Here is a 12,989-nt window from a genome sequence, read left to right on the forward strand (position 1 = left end):
ATAACAGTGAACAATTTTTTTGATATCTTCATTTACTGTGTATGCAGGCATTGAAGGAGTTGAGGGCTCGTTTTGTGAAGAAGCTTGAAGAAAGCCAGAGGACGTTAATGAAGGCTCTTGATGATGAGCTACTCAAACTGCAGATTGGATTGAACGCCAAAGTTAAGGGGATGGGGAATGAGAATGCCATTGCTAAAGAAGGGGTTGAAACAGTTGGTGATGCAGCTGGTAACGATGCTAAAGAAGCTGATGATGTTGACCGAGTGGTGGAGGAGATTGCAAGAGAGGTTGCAGCGGGAAGTGCAGATCAGGAACTTGATGAGGATGAAACCAGCAAAGGAGATGATGAGAAGGATGAGGATGAGGATGAGGATGAAGAACAACATGACCTTCATGACAGGAAAGTCAGTGATGATTACATGGTTGAGGAGGTGGAAGAAGAGGGTGACCGTGATGGTCATGGAGGTGATGACGACGACGATGAGGATGAGAAGGAAGATGACCATGATGACAGGGAAGGAGGTCATGTGGTTGATGAGGAGGAAGATGACCATGATGACATGGAAGTCAGTCATGATTATGTGGTTGAGGAGGCCGAAGATGATGATAAGGAGGTTCGGGATTCAGATGATGAGGGTGAGGAAGATACACATGTACTGACAATGACCCCTACCAATGTTCCTTTGCTGTTGGATCGCGAATGGGTGAGCAGTGACAGTGGGGAGGAAGGAGGGCCTGAAAAATCGATTGACCTTAGGAGGTCAACAAGGGCAAAGAGTTCCACAATTAAATCTCCGTGGATAGAATTCAAGGCAGCTCCGAGGACGAAGAGGCCAAAGGAGGAAAGGGACATCTTTTTCACTTTAATATCTCGTAGACCCAAGGGAGAGGAAGAGGGGAATATGTAAGTATATCCTTAGCTAGCATTTTGTTTTTAAATGACACAGTGTGCCCTGACAATGACAGCAATAGAATTGAAAATGACAATAAAATACATGGGGATGACAAGTATTGATGTCCCCAACACCATACTTTCTGTCACTGACATCTGACAATGTTTGCAGGACTGTCATCAAAATGTTTGATGAAGATATAGATCGACAACAGCTGTTTTCCCTGGGTGGAGTGAACAGAGTAAATAACAGGGTATTTTAGAATGCTCTGTCCCTGCACCCATGATTATGTTTGATAATGTTTGGTGAGATTATTGTACCAGAATGACATTTTCACTTGTGTTCTGTAGGTGCTTAATTTGGTGTGCAAGGCAGTGATGGAGGACATGAAGGCAGAGTTGGGGCCAGGGAAGAGGCATATTTTCGATGTTGATTTCATGGTGAGGTTGCATAATTCCAAATGCAAATACCAATGACAGCAATTGAATTGGAAATGACTTGTTCTCTGTTAATGGATTAACAATTTCATGTCATGCAGAACATGATGGCACATGATCCAACCTGGAAAGCCCAAAAATATAAGAAGCTCTTTCTTCCTGAGTTCCTTGGCTACAACTTAGCTGAATGTGATTTCATAATTGGTCCTGCTCTTGTTGGCCAACACTGGTTTTGCGTTGCCATTCAGCCTAGCACATTGGATTTTCATGTAATAGACTCCATGAGGAACCATTTTGGAACCAAGGACAGAAAGCAGAAGAAGAAGGTTGTCATCAAAGACCCAGTGGAAATGGCTGTGGATGACTATGTAAGAAAAAACTCATTATCTTTACCCTAGTTTTTGAACTTGGAAAATCATTAAACTTTCTATGTTGGTCCTGAATGTTGTTGCAGAGGATGAGGCTCAATATTATACTGGACTTGGTCAAGCCAGGATTGGTTGGGAAAAAGCCAATGTCTCCCATGATATTTGCAGAAGTTCCCCAGCAGAATAACCTGTCAGTTTTGTCAAATTCGATTTCTGTGTGGTAAATGCACATGTCAGATGTGTTAACTAACTGTGATGATATTGTTGCGTCCACAGGAGGGATTGTGGGGTGCACTGCATGATGTGGCTGAGAAGATGGGAACCTGGTGTGACCCTTACCTACACAGAGGAAGAAGTTGCTGGCTTTCGTCGTGACCTGACATGGTGGTTGGTGAATCATGAACAGAATGAAAAACGTGACGAGGCATTGACCCTTATTCGACGACCACAACCAACCAAGAGCACAAAGTCCAAGAAAAGGCGTCGGTCTTAGGTGTCTCAATGTTAGGGTCATAATTCACTTGTTCTCTGTTAGATTGCTGTATGTAATGTGCATTGTAGGTTGACCAAAAATTTACTGTGTATTGTTATGGTTAACAGAGATTGGTGTCCATAAATGTATGATAGTTGAGAACCATGATGCCAATTTATTCCCCAGTGACATGAATGAATCTGGTTTTAACCACACCAAAACAGATGATGACAACAACCCCATTGGACATGTGCTATTGGTTTTGATTTTTTGTTCAGGTCACTAAATTTTACTTCAATATATCCTATTGGTATCCAACAGAAAATGACACCAAGTGAAGCGAATATGACAGCGATAATGATAAGGATAACCTGGTCTGATTTTACAACATCAGTTCAACACGGCTGTCAGCTTATGCTGATAGCATCATTGGAAATGACCAGAACAAATTTAAAAATGACACCACGTGAAGCGAATATGACAGCGATAATGATAAGGATAACCTGGTCTGATTTTACAACATCAGTTCAACACGGCTGTCAGCTTATGCTGATAGCATCACTGCCAATGACCAGAACAAATTTAAAAATGACAACAAGTAATGCGCCATTAACAAAAGCTAACATCCCCATAACAGTAACTTCCTTTCATGTATTCAACAACAAGTGGACATTAAGATACTAGTCACACTTAATGCTCCGTTATCACTGAAATTTCTATCAGCTTACTTACTAAAAAATGTCTCCACCTAGCTCCTAACTACAACTCCAGTCCCAAAAAAGTTGACAAGGGCGGAGCATACAACTATGTACACCAAAAAATGACCCATCCCCACTGTACTCGAAACTCCATGATGGGTTAGGATTTCTGCAATTCCTCCTTGTGTGTCCAGGCTGGTGGCATCTTCCACAGTGGTATATCCATTTGTTCTGGAACTATGATTCATCCCTGTTTACTTTTGGCCTTCCTGGTGGTCGGGATGTCATGGGAGGTAGCAAGAAAACTTGCTCACTGATATTTTTTATTCTATAGTAGTCATTTGGGTGAGACATGTCTGTTGTTACCACAGGAATCATACTGTGAGCATAAATCTTTTCTTGTGATGACTTTTTATAGCAATTATCAATATAATCATAAACATTGTCATGCACAATCTTGATGGCAGCACAAGCATGGGAACAAGGGATCCCCGTCATTTGCCAAGATCTGCAACTGCATTGGTGTAGTCCAAGATCAACCCGATGGTCTCCACGTGATGTTGTCACCTTCACTCTTCCCCCACCATAATTTTCAGCATACATATGGTCAGACCCAGCCACCATATCCAGCACCTTACTCTCTATATTTGGACCAACGCAATTCTTCCATTTGGTCATAGCCACATAGGAGGCATGCAACTTTCTTGCAACTTTATCTCGGTGCTCATAGATCAATTGGGGTACAGTATGCTTTCTCTCATTCACCATCCATGCATTGAATGATTCTGCTATATTACTTGTAATATTGTCCCATCTTTTATATGGGAACCTGCTTTTAGCCCACCTATCTATATCCCCATGATGAATAAGCCAATCAAATAGCCTTGGAGAAAAGGATCTCATGTCATCCATTGCTGCCTCAAATTTCTCATCCGTCCTTGCGTATGCAATTTTATCCAATAAATATAGTGCATCCTCCTTTGATCGGCCATTTGTCCTTGTTTGCCCCTTATTCATTTTCATAACTTCTGAACTAAAATTCTCCTTGATGTGTCTATAACAAAAGGCATGCCTTTGACCCCTAAAGATTGATGCCACTCCTCCGATGATAGCATTGTGTCGATCTGATACAATCGTTACTTCCACAGAACCCAGGATTTTTTTTATCATATAGAAAAACCACGTCCAGTCATCTAGTGTTTCTCCCTTCACAATTGCAATTGCAAATGGCAGCAGCTCGTTATCTGCATCATAAGCTGAAGCTGACAACATTGTCCCCTTGTATGGTCCGCTTAAGTGAGTTCCATCAACATACATAATATGCCTCGCGCCACCCAAGAAACCCTCAATGCATGCCTCGTAGGCAATGAAAACACGCTCAAACCGGTTCCCAATAGCAGTCCATTCAGCCACTGATTTTTCATCTGTTTCCTTTATCCTTTCACATACCCATGGTATGAGCATGTATGATTGTTCAGGCTTGCCATATATGTCTTCCAATGACTTCTCTCTTGCTCTATAAGCCTGTTTATATGTTAGATCAATCCCATACTCTCGTTTCAACCTCTTCCTTATCTCAGAAGTGCGCTTGTCTGCATGATCCCTCATCTCATCAATTATTATTGATGAGTTCAAACTAGCTCTTCCACTATGCATCACGTCCAAGCTATCTTGGGCAGAATGAACATGCCGGTTTATAAATGTCGTCACTCGTAGCACATCACAACTCTTCCCCATATGATTTGCACATAGCTTTTATGGACAACCCTCAACTTTACACCTTATCGTCATGAATTCCTTGCTATTCCTCATATACTTGGCCACAAACTTGTTTGCAAGTGCAAACTTGTATACAGACACCCGAAATACATCTGCACTAGGAAAACGTTGGCCCACTCCTGTTAAAAGTCCCCTCCATTCCGCATGAACCATCTCACTACCATCCGTATCTTCGGCTCCGATAGATTTATCCACATTAGGGGGCCCACTTATTTCATCATTGTCACATTCACGAGCATTTTCTTCACTGAGCCAGCCATAATCACAACACAAACTAATGGGAGACGCATCCAGTTCCGTTTGCTGTGACATGCCCATGAATCTCTCTGTTCTGCATTCATAATGACAAGACTCGTTAACACAAATGACAAGAAGAAATTCATAAATGACAACAAATAGTTAGGACAAACTTCCACTTACATTTCTACATTGTCCCTTGGTTGGGGACCCACTTGTCTTTTTTCGGCCACATACACATGACCGCTATTCCCATTGTATTGAAAGAAGTTATACATTTCAGCATTGTCATGAAGGTCAATCAATGTCTTCTCATCAAAGGCCACTGTGTACTTAATGTCATAATTTCTTCCATCACCACCAATCCACTCAGATATCATTAGCCTCAATTCATCAAGTGTCAGCCCATCCTTAATGCTTCTTAACCTCACGCCACCTCCATTATATCTCACTTTACCTTCACCATTTGTCACAAATTTCCCCCCCACATGAAAATAACAGAACAGCTCCTTCCCACAAGATGACCCAGCTTCGAAATTCATTTATCTTCATTACCTGCACTGATAACAGAAGTCGAGTGATTATATGACTTAATACCATCATCATCAACTTACACGACCAACTTAGGGTTTGACACATTCATGCTTATAATTTGCAACAAAACACTCATTTCTTTCCTGTCCACACTAATGCTTCATTTTCTCAGAATCAATCCACTCTATTATTTGAATCTCCCTCCAACATTGTCCCTTTATCTGACACTAATCACTCTAACCCACTTGTGACACCATCAAACCCCTCTCCCTCAGTATCTTTCCTTCCCCGTGCATTCACCCTCTGATCACCGTCCTTCCCCACACTTTCTATATACCCATGCCGTCTCCATGCTTCGCCACCCTCTCCACCTCAAAACCATCCCTACATCGACGACATTGCCATCCAACGGGAAGAGGAAAATCAACCGGCGCATAAAGGAGAGGGACAAAAGACAGAGGCGAACAATATAGTCACTGAATACTAACCTCGCTTCCGTCGTTCAGTTGTTGCTTCGCGCGTTCATGCTCCCACGTTCGTGGTCCCTCCCAACTTTTTCCTCCAGCTCCCGCCACAACTTGCACACTTCCACCGGTCACTTTTTCTGTTTGCATATGAGGGGCTGTTTCGTAATTGTGCAACATTTGCATAATCCCAAATCAGGCAACACTTCCCTATCTGGTAATACATTTGCTTAGCTTCCCATTTTGGCATTTTATTATTTCAGGCTTCTTTATCTGTCATTTTCCCCTTGAAAGAAATATATTTTTCATTCTTATGAAAGTGACTCGAAATGATTGGTTGGAGTGAGAAAATGATGGTGAAAGTCACTTGATGGCATTAGGAGGAGTGAGCAAATGGCATGGTGAAGTGAAAGAAAAATTTTCTTCTCGAGATCTCTCTGAAAAAGTTGGGGAAAATTTGATGGGTCCCATAATGTCCTTCTTTTTTCTTTTTCTCATTTTTTCTCTCATTTAAATAAAAAAAAAAGTGTTTGTAAATGATTTATAATAGTATTTTAAGAAAAAAATTCATGTAAATAATTCACATTGATTATGGTTCGTATATACGAACTTCAAACAGAAAATGGTTGTCAGTTTTTGAATTAAAAGAAACCATGTGCATTAATTGCACGGGACTGCTGAAAAAAACTCAAATTAATTGTAACCAAGGAATAGCTAAAGAATAATTGCTGGTACTTGGCCAAAAAAAAAAAAAAAGGGAAATTGATGGTACAATTATATTTAGGGAAGTATTCGTAGTTTATAGTTCATACGATTATGTTTCTAAGTTATCTGCACGAAAAAAAAGTTTGTTCTTAAATATAAGTTATTTGTAGATAATAAATAACCATTTTTGATTTTATCCCTATTAAATATAATAAAAAAATTTAACGTATTTTGTTTTCAACATCCTTCGTTTAATAGGGGCAAGTGTGAAAAATTTTACTAATTTAATGTATTTCTTGATATATAAAAATAGAATAGGTTTCGATGCTCATCTTTGAGATAAGGCTTTTTTTACTAAAATGCTATAAACAGTAAAATTATATTAAAAAAATGCTGCACTTTTAAAAATATTTACCAATATACTGCACTTAAAATTATTCTTGACAAAAATAACTTTCAAATTACACACAAGTCGTTTTTGGCGTAAATGACTTCAGAAATCGTTCTTGGCGTAAATGATTTCTAAAATCGTTTACCCCAATAACGATTTTACTTTTTTCCTATTCACTCCCCATGCGAGAATCTCTACCAATTTTGCAGCCAAAAAACAGGAATTACATATTGTAAATGGTCTATGCCTACTTGTACACAAGCAGCAATGACATGCATACATAGATAGAGGTGGGAATCAGGGCCAGGCTGGCCCTGAAGGGCTGGCAGGCTTAAAAGGGCCGGGCCACCAGGGCTGAAATTTCAAAAATATCCCAATTTGCTAGGCCTGACCCTTAAGTTACAGGGCTCAGGGCCGGCCCGCAGATTTTTGACCCGTTTAAGAAAAAAATGCTATTTTTTATATTTATCATATTTTTATAAAAAAATAAAAATAAACTAATGAAATTATTAATAAAAGACATAAATATGAATAAAATTAAGTCACAAATATACAATATCATTATATATAAATATCCATCAACATCCAAGAACATCTAAAACATTCATTAACAGGATAACAACATCCAAAAGTTCTATCTATAGTGCAATTGTGTAATAAATAAACACTATCATTAATCTTTTGAAACTTCATCATCACTATAATTAATTACTCTTCTTCATAAGTATACTTTTTTTTTCGTAACAAAAATATCAAGTTTTTCTTCTTTATAAGAATTTTACTTTTAAATTTTGCAATCTAGCTATTATTTTACTTTAATGTGAGAAACATTGTTGTTGAAACTCATGAATTTCTAATTCAAATTATAGAATCACAAGTTATATAAGTATAAAAATAATCTATTATCAAATATACATATAGTGTTTAAAAATATCAACGCATATAATATAAATCAAATTATTATTAAAGTCCAAATTAACCCATTTTTTAAAAATTTAATTGGATAAATTATTCTCTAAAACTAAATTTAATTTTAAAATGATAATAATAACTAAATATTTGAAATATTATTAACAATGTAAAAAATTAATAACATTAGAATTATATAAAAAAATTTAAAAAACAAAAAAAATTGTAAATGGGCTTAAATGGGCCGGCTCGTGGCCCTCCAGGGCTGGCCCTTTTAAGCCCTTGGCTCTCCAGGGCAGTCTTCTAGAGCTTATTTTTCATTTGAAGGGAAAAATATCAAGCCCGGCCCTCATAATTTCAAGGCCTAAACGGGCCGGCCCGACGGGTTGGGCTCATTTTCTCGGCTCTATACATAGAAACTTTTTTACTTGAAACTTTCTACAATCACATTTTCTGTCAATCAAATTCACTTTCGACGAAATTGACGACATCGAACATTATATGGCTCAATAAACTCAACTGATGTTGCTTTTCTATTAATCATTTTTTGTAAATTATTTCTTTGTAATTAAAATAAAAAATAAGTTTAAGAAATAGAGGTTTTTTCCTTTTGTTTATTTTGCTATTTCTATAATTTTATTTATATCAAGTATTAATTAATATATTATTGCAATATATAAAATACATTAAACGTATATCTTTTTAATATTAAAATTCTTTCTTGTAATATTATTTCAATAATTAACATATCATCAAGATTTTTTTTTAATTTTACGCATACATATATTTTTTTATACCTTATAATACCTATTTATTATTTTATTATTTTTGTAAAATTTAATTTAATAAATATCAATTTATTACATGAAACTAAAAATTTAATTGGACTAAAATCTTTTAGGCCAAAATCATTTGGTTGAAATGAAGAGTTCAAAAATAAAGATTTTTTCTCTAGTTTATCACATTCATTAAAAATTATTTACTTTGATTTCTTTTAAATTGTAAAAACATATTTCAAATTCAAAGTTTTTATTTATTGTACAATTTAAATGATATAAATTTTAAAGATTTTATAAATTATTTAAATTTATAATTCAAAACTTTTAAATACTTCTTTATTACAAAGATTTATAAACATATTTAGTTAAATATATATTTATTAGTTAAAGTTTTAATCAAATCTTTTATGTTTGTCTTAACTGAATGAAATTAATTTAACTATAAAAATATAATTTAGGAATTTATTAGAATCAGAAGTAAAATAGTAAATAAATTTTATTTTAATATAAATTTCAGTTAAAAATAATATTTTTAGAATCTTTTTAAAATACTCCTACTAACAGTGTTAACTAATTAGACTAAACTGTATGTTTTTAAAATAAAGAGAAGATCTATGTAATTGATGCAACCTAGAAGGATAGTCAGAATATTTTACTCTTGATTCAAAACACTCATATCATGACATGTCATCACCAACTAAAAAATACAACATAGCAAATAGAATAGAAAAGGAAAAATGGAAAAAAAAAATTATGAGTGCCCTTCATTCATTTTTATTTTTCATTACTTACATCCAATTTTTACCTAAAAAAATATATGAAAGTAATAGTTCATTAAAAGTGGGTAGAACACTTTTTTTTTATTTACCAACTTAATATATACCACATATTTGACATTTAGGGTGTATATATGATTATTTCTCAGTTTTATCTTACCAAATTTAAACTTCTGGAGAAGTATACTTTCATAAGAAAAAATAATAATCATATACTAAAAAATTTGAAGCTTATATCAAAATCTTAACATGTTAAAACAATATAACATATGATAGTTTTACCGTTAAAAAAAGAGGCATCTAGCTTAAAAAGAGTACAAATATTCTAGATTGTTGAACCCATCACTCACCTCCTGAAAATTAAAATAATGAAATATTAACTCATCAAGAGTAGTATGGATGAAAAATCAAGTTCTATATCACAGCTGCAAATTTTTTAAAAGAAAAAAATAGAAGAGAAACAACATACCCACTAGCAACAGTAAAAGAGTTTGTTAAGTGTTTGGAAGCAAGAGTGAAAAAATAACAGAACAAGAGAATAATAAAAATGGAGTAAGTGAGAAGAAGAAGAAGAAGAGAGAGCAGCATGTTATATATAAAACCATATATGATGCTGTAGCCTCATGGGAAGGGAATAGGATTCTCACGTGCAAAGTGCCAGAGATTCTTGCATGCAAAATTGGTAGAGATTCTCGCATAGGAAGTGAATAGGAAAAAAGTGAACGATTTTAGAGATCGTTCTTGGCATGAACGATTTTAGAGATCGTTCTTGACATGAACGATTTTATTTTTTGATTTAAAAAAAATCAAAAAGTGAAATCGTTCACGCTAAGAATGATTTATAAAGTCATTCACGCTTCTAAGAACGATTTCTGAAGTCATTCACGCCAAGAACAACTACCAAGAATGATTTTAAGTACAGTATATTAGTAAATACTTTTAACAGTGCATCATTTTGGTATATAATTTTACTGTTTATAACATTTTGATAAAAAAGCCTTGAGATAAACCCCTCAAACTCATTAAATTTGAATCGATTTGGACAATCCAGATTTAATGTTTTAAATTGTTATTTTTAAATAATTTTTAAAAAAAAGATAGTTAAGAGATTATTTTTATTTTTAATTTTTATACCTATTAGAATAATTATTTTAAAAAGGTTAAGGTACAATTTTGACTCTAATCTTATTTCTAATGTGCAATTTTTCCTTAATCTTATTTTTTAGGTGCGATTTTACCCCTCATTTTTTGGTGTAATTTTGCCTCTAATCAGGTGCAATTTTGCCCCATTTTTTTTGGATGCAATTTTGCATAATCAAGATTAAAATTACACATAAAAAATAAGATCAAAAATAAAATTACACCTTAACCTAAAATAAAAATTAAAAATAATAAATTTGGACCATCCCGTGCTGCTCTCAAAGATGAGACGAGCACCCAAACCGTTTGTTGTGAAAATAGGGTACAAGGGACCTATCCGATATATAGAAACAAAGTGATATATAAACCTTGGTTTTTATTTATTCTTTTTTATGATATTTGAAATAAGAACTTTTTCAAAGAATTAGTTCATATCATGAGAATCTTCCCAATTTTTCTCAGCCATTTATTATTTTTTCTTCTCTTAATATCTTTCGTTATTTTGAATATCTCCTCTATCAATTTGATGAAAAAGATTAAAATGGGAAAACAATAATTCAATGAACCTCAGGATAATCGTATTGAAAACTCGTTAAAATTTTGGACATATTTAAGAATACAACTAATTTTAATCGAATTTTTTGATATCGGTACAGTTTTTAAAATATTCTTACGTTGAAGAGTGAATGTAGTATTAAAAATACTCCCCTGGGATTTTTATGCTTAGTAATCTTTATGATTCAAAATGTAAATCACTTTGCTAAATAGCTTATAACAGTTTAATTATTACATTCCAAAATTGCGTTTTTTTATCAATCACCAATGAAAGGGTAATAAGGGTATAGATTTTCAAATCACGGCATTTGTTATGAAAAATAGTAGAACTAAAACAATTTTTAGATAATTTCAATTATTTGACTAATTTCTTTGTCCTGATAAAGTAACTAAAAGTAGCTTATAAGTTATATCAAAAGACTCGAAGGAGTAATGGAGTTGTGCATTTTTAATTAAAGAGGTGTGGATATAAACTTTGCTTGCAAGAAATAAATCTATTTCACTCAACATAATTACTGTTAATGAAAAACAAAAGAAAATGTTTATAATCTCATAAAGCAATTTATAAAAATAAAAAAAAATATTTTAGCAATACATATATGTAATGTTTTTAAAAAACGACAATTAAAAACCTTGTTAAGCCATTAATTCCAATACAAACCTCCCTGATGGAATTTCATTTGAAAGTGAGAACTTAACATGCTAGACTTGGAGGCGAACTTTATTTAGTACTGCAGCATTAAAGTATGTATAATAGACTCTCATGATAATGGGCTCGGCCCAATAAACACGAGTATACCCAACACAATACATAGACCAATGCAACAGAATAATAATATTAAGAGAAAACTAATCTCGCAATTCTTATAATTTTATCTGATTTTAAATCAGGTTGTTTTTGTTTTTGTTTTTTGTTTTATAAAATCCTTGTAATTCATTACATTAAAGGAGCTTGATAACATTTTGAATCAGCTCATTGAAGAGGTTCAAACACTCTTCATGATAAGCACCATGTGCTCATCATTGTAATATAATCTAAACCATCCAAAATCTAATATGGATGGTTTAGATTTAAAATTTTTAATAAATTTTTTTAATGATAAATTTATTTTTTAAAGATATGTTAGTTATGATATTATATTTATTTTAAATTCTATATCTATCAAAACAAAAAATTGATTACAATATATAAAAAATTTAAATTTAATTTGAACTATCTAAAATCGATCTGGATAGTCTAAATTGTGATGAGTATAGAATGTGCTCTCCTGAAACCATTTCCATATTTTATGTGCTGCTGCTCCGCTTCATATTTACGTGGTTAAAATGCCTTTAATATTATTGTACTGTATGAATTTGTTTACTTATATATCCACTTCCCATTGTTTCAAAGGCCTTATTTTGTCGCTAAGCCTGAATCCGAATTAAATACCCCAGTGGCAATATGACAGGCTTGTGATTGTCGAAAGCTTTTAAGAAATGATGTATTATAATTTATATATGTTAAGCAAATTTTTTTAAGTAATAAATGAAGGTAGTTTTTTTTGTTAAAATTTTTAAAAAAGAATATGCAGCTGTATATAATGAAATTTGTCATATTGACTGGATTTCCATTTGCATATCTACCATGTTTGGGCTCAATTTCACCTTCCTCTTCTCCTCCCTGCTGTAGTATTCCATCTTTATCTCTTTTGGCAGCTTGTGGAACTCCCGCGCCGCCGCTAGCATCTCCTCCAGCAGCTTCATGGGTACCCTATGATCCACCACCTGGAAAAACCCCACTGCCTCGGCAGCACACCGGACTTTGCCGACCACATCATCATCAACATGATCCCCTCCAGTGGCGACCATG

The 12,989-nt window shown here is 34.1% G+C and overlaps 1 protein-coding gene across 1 annotated transcript; it reads right to left on the reverse strand.

Annotated features, from left to right (window-relative positions):
- Positions 1 to 3,105: 3,105 nt before the first annotated feature.
- On the reverse strand, positions 3,106 to 4,605 carry LOC114753372 (uncharacterized). The gene has a single exon (XM_028942067.1). It carries the CDS (start codon positions 4,603 to 4,605, stop codon positions 3,106 to 3,108), a length of 1,500 nt encoding a protein of 499 aa, XP_028797900.1.
- Between the last annotated feature and the right edge of the window lie 8,384 nt (positions 4,606 to 12,989).

Source organism: Neltuma alba, unplaced genomic scaffold, assembly GCF_004799145.2.
Source record: "Neltuma alba isolate B1F8T4 unplaced genomic scaffold, ASM479914v2 tig00007885_pilon, whole genome shotgun sequence".
In the NCBI taxonomy this organism is placed as follows: Eukaryota; Viridiplantae; Streptophyta; class Magnoliopsida; order Fabales; family Fabaceae; genus Neltuma; species Neltuma alba.

Coding starts and splice junctions, on each gene's coding strand:
- LOC114753372 (XM_028942067.1), bottom strand. CDS start 4,605: ATGGGGAAGAGTTGTGATGTGCTACGAGTGACGACATTTATAAACCGG.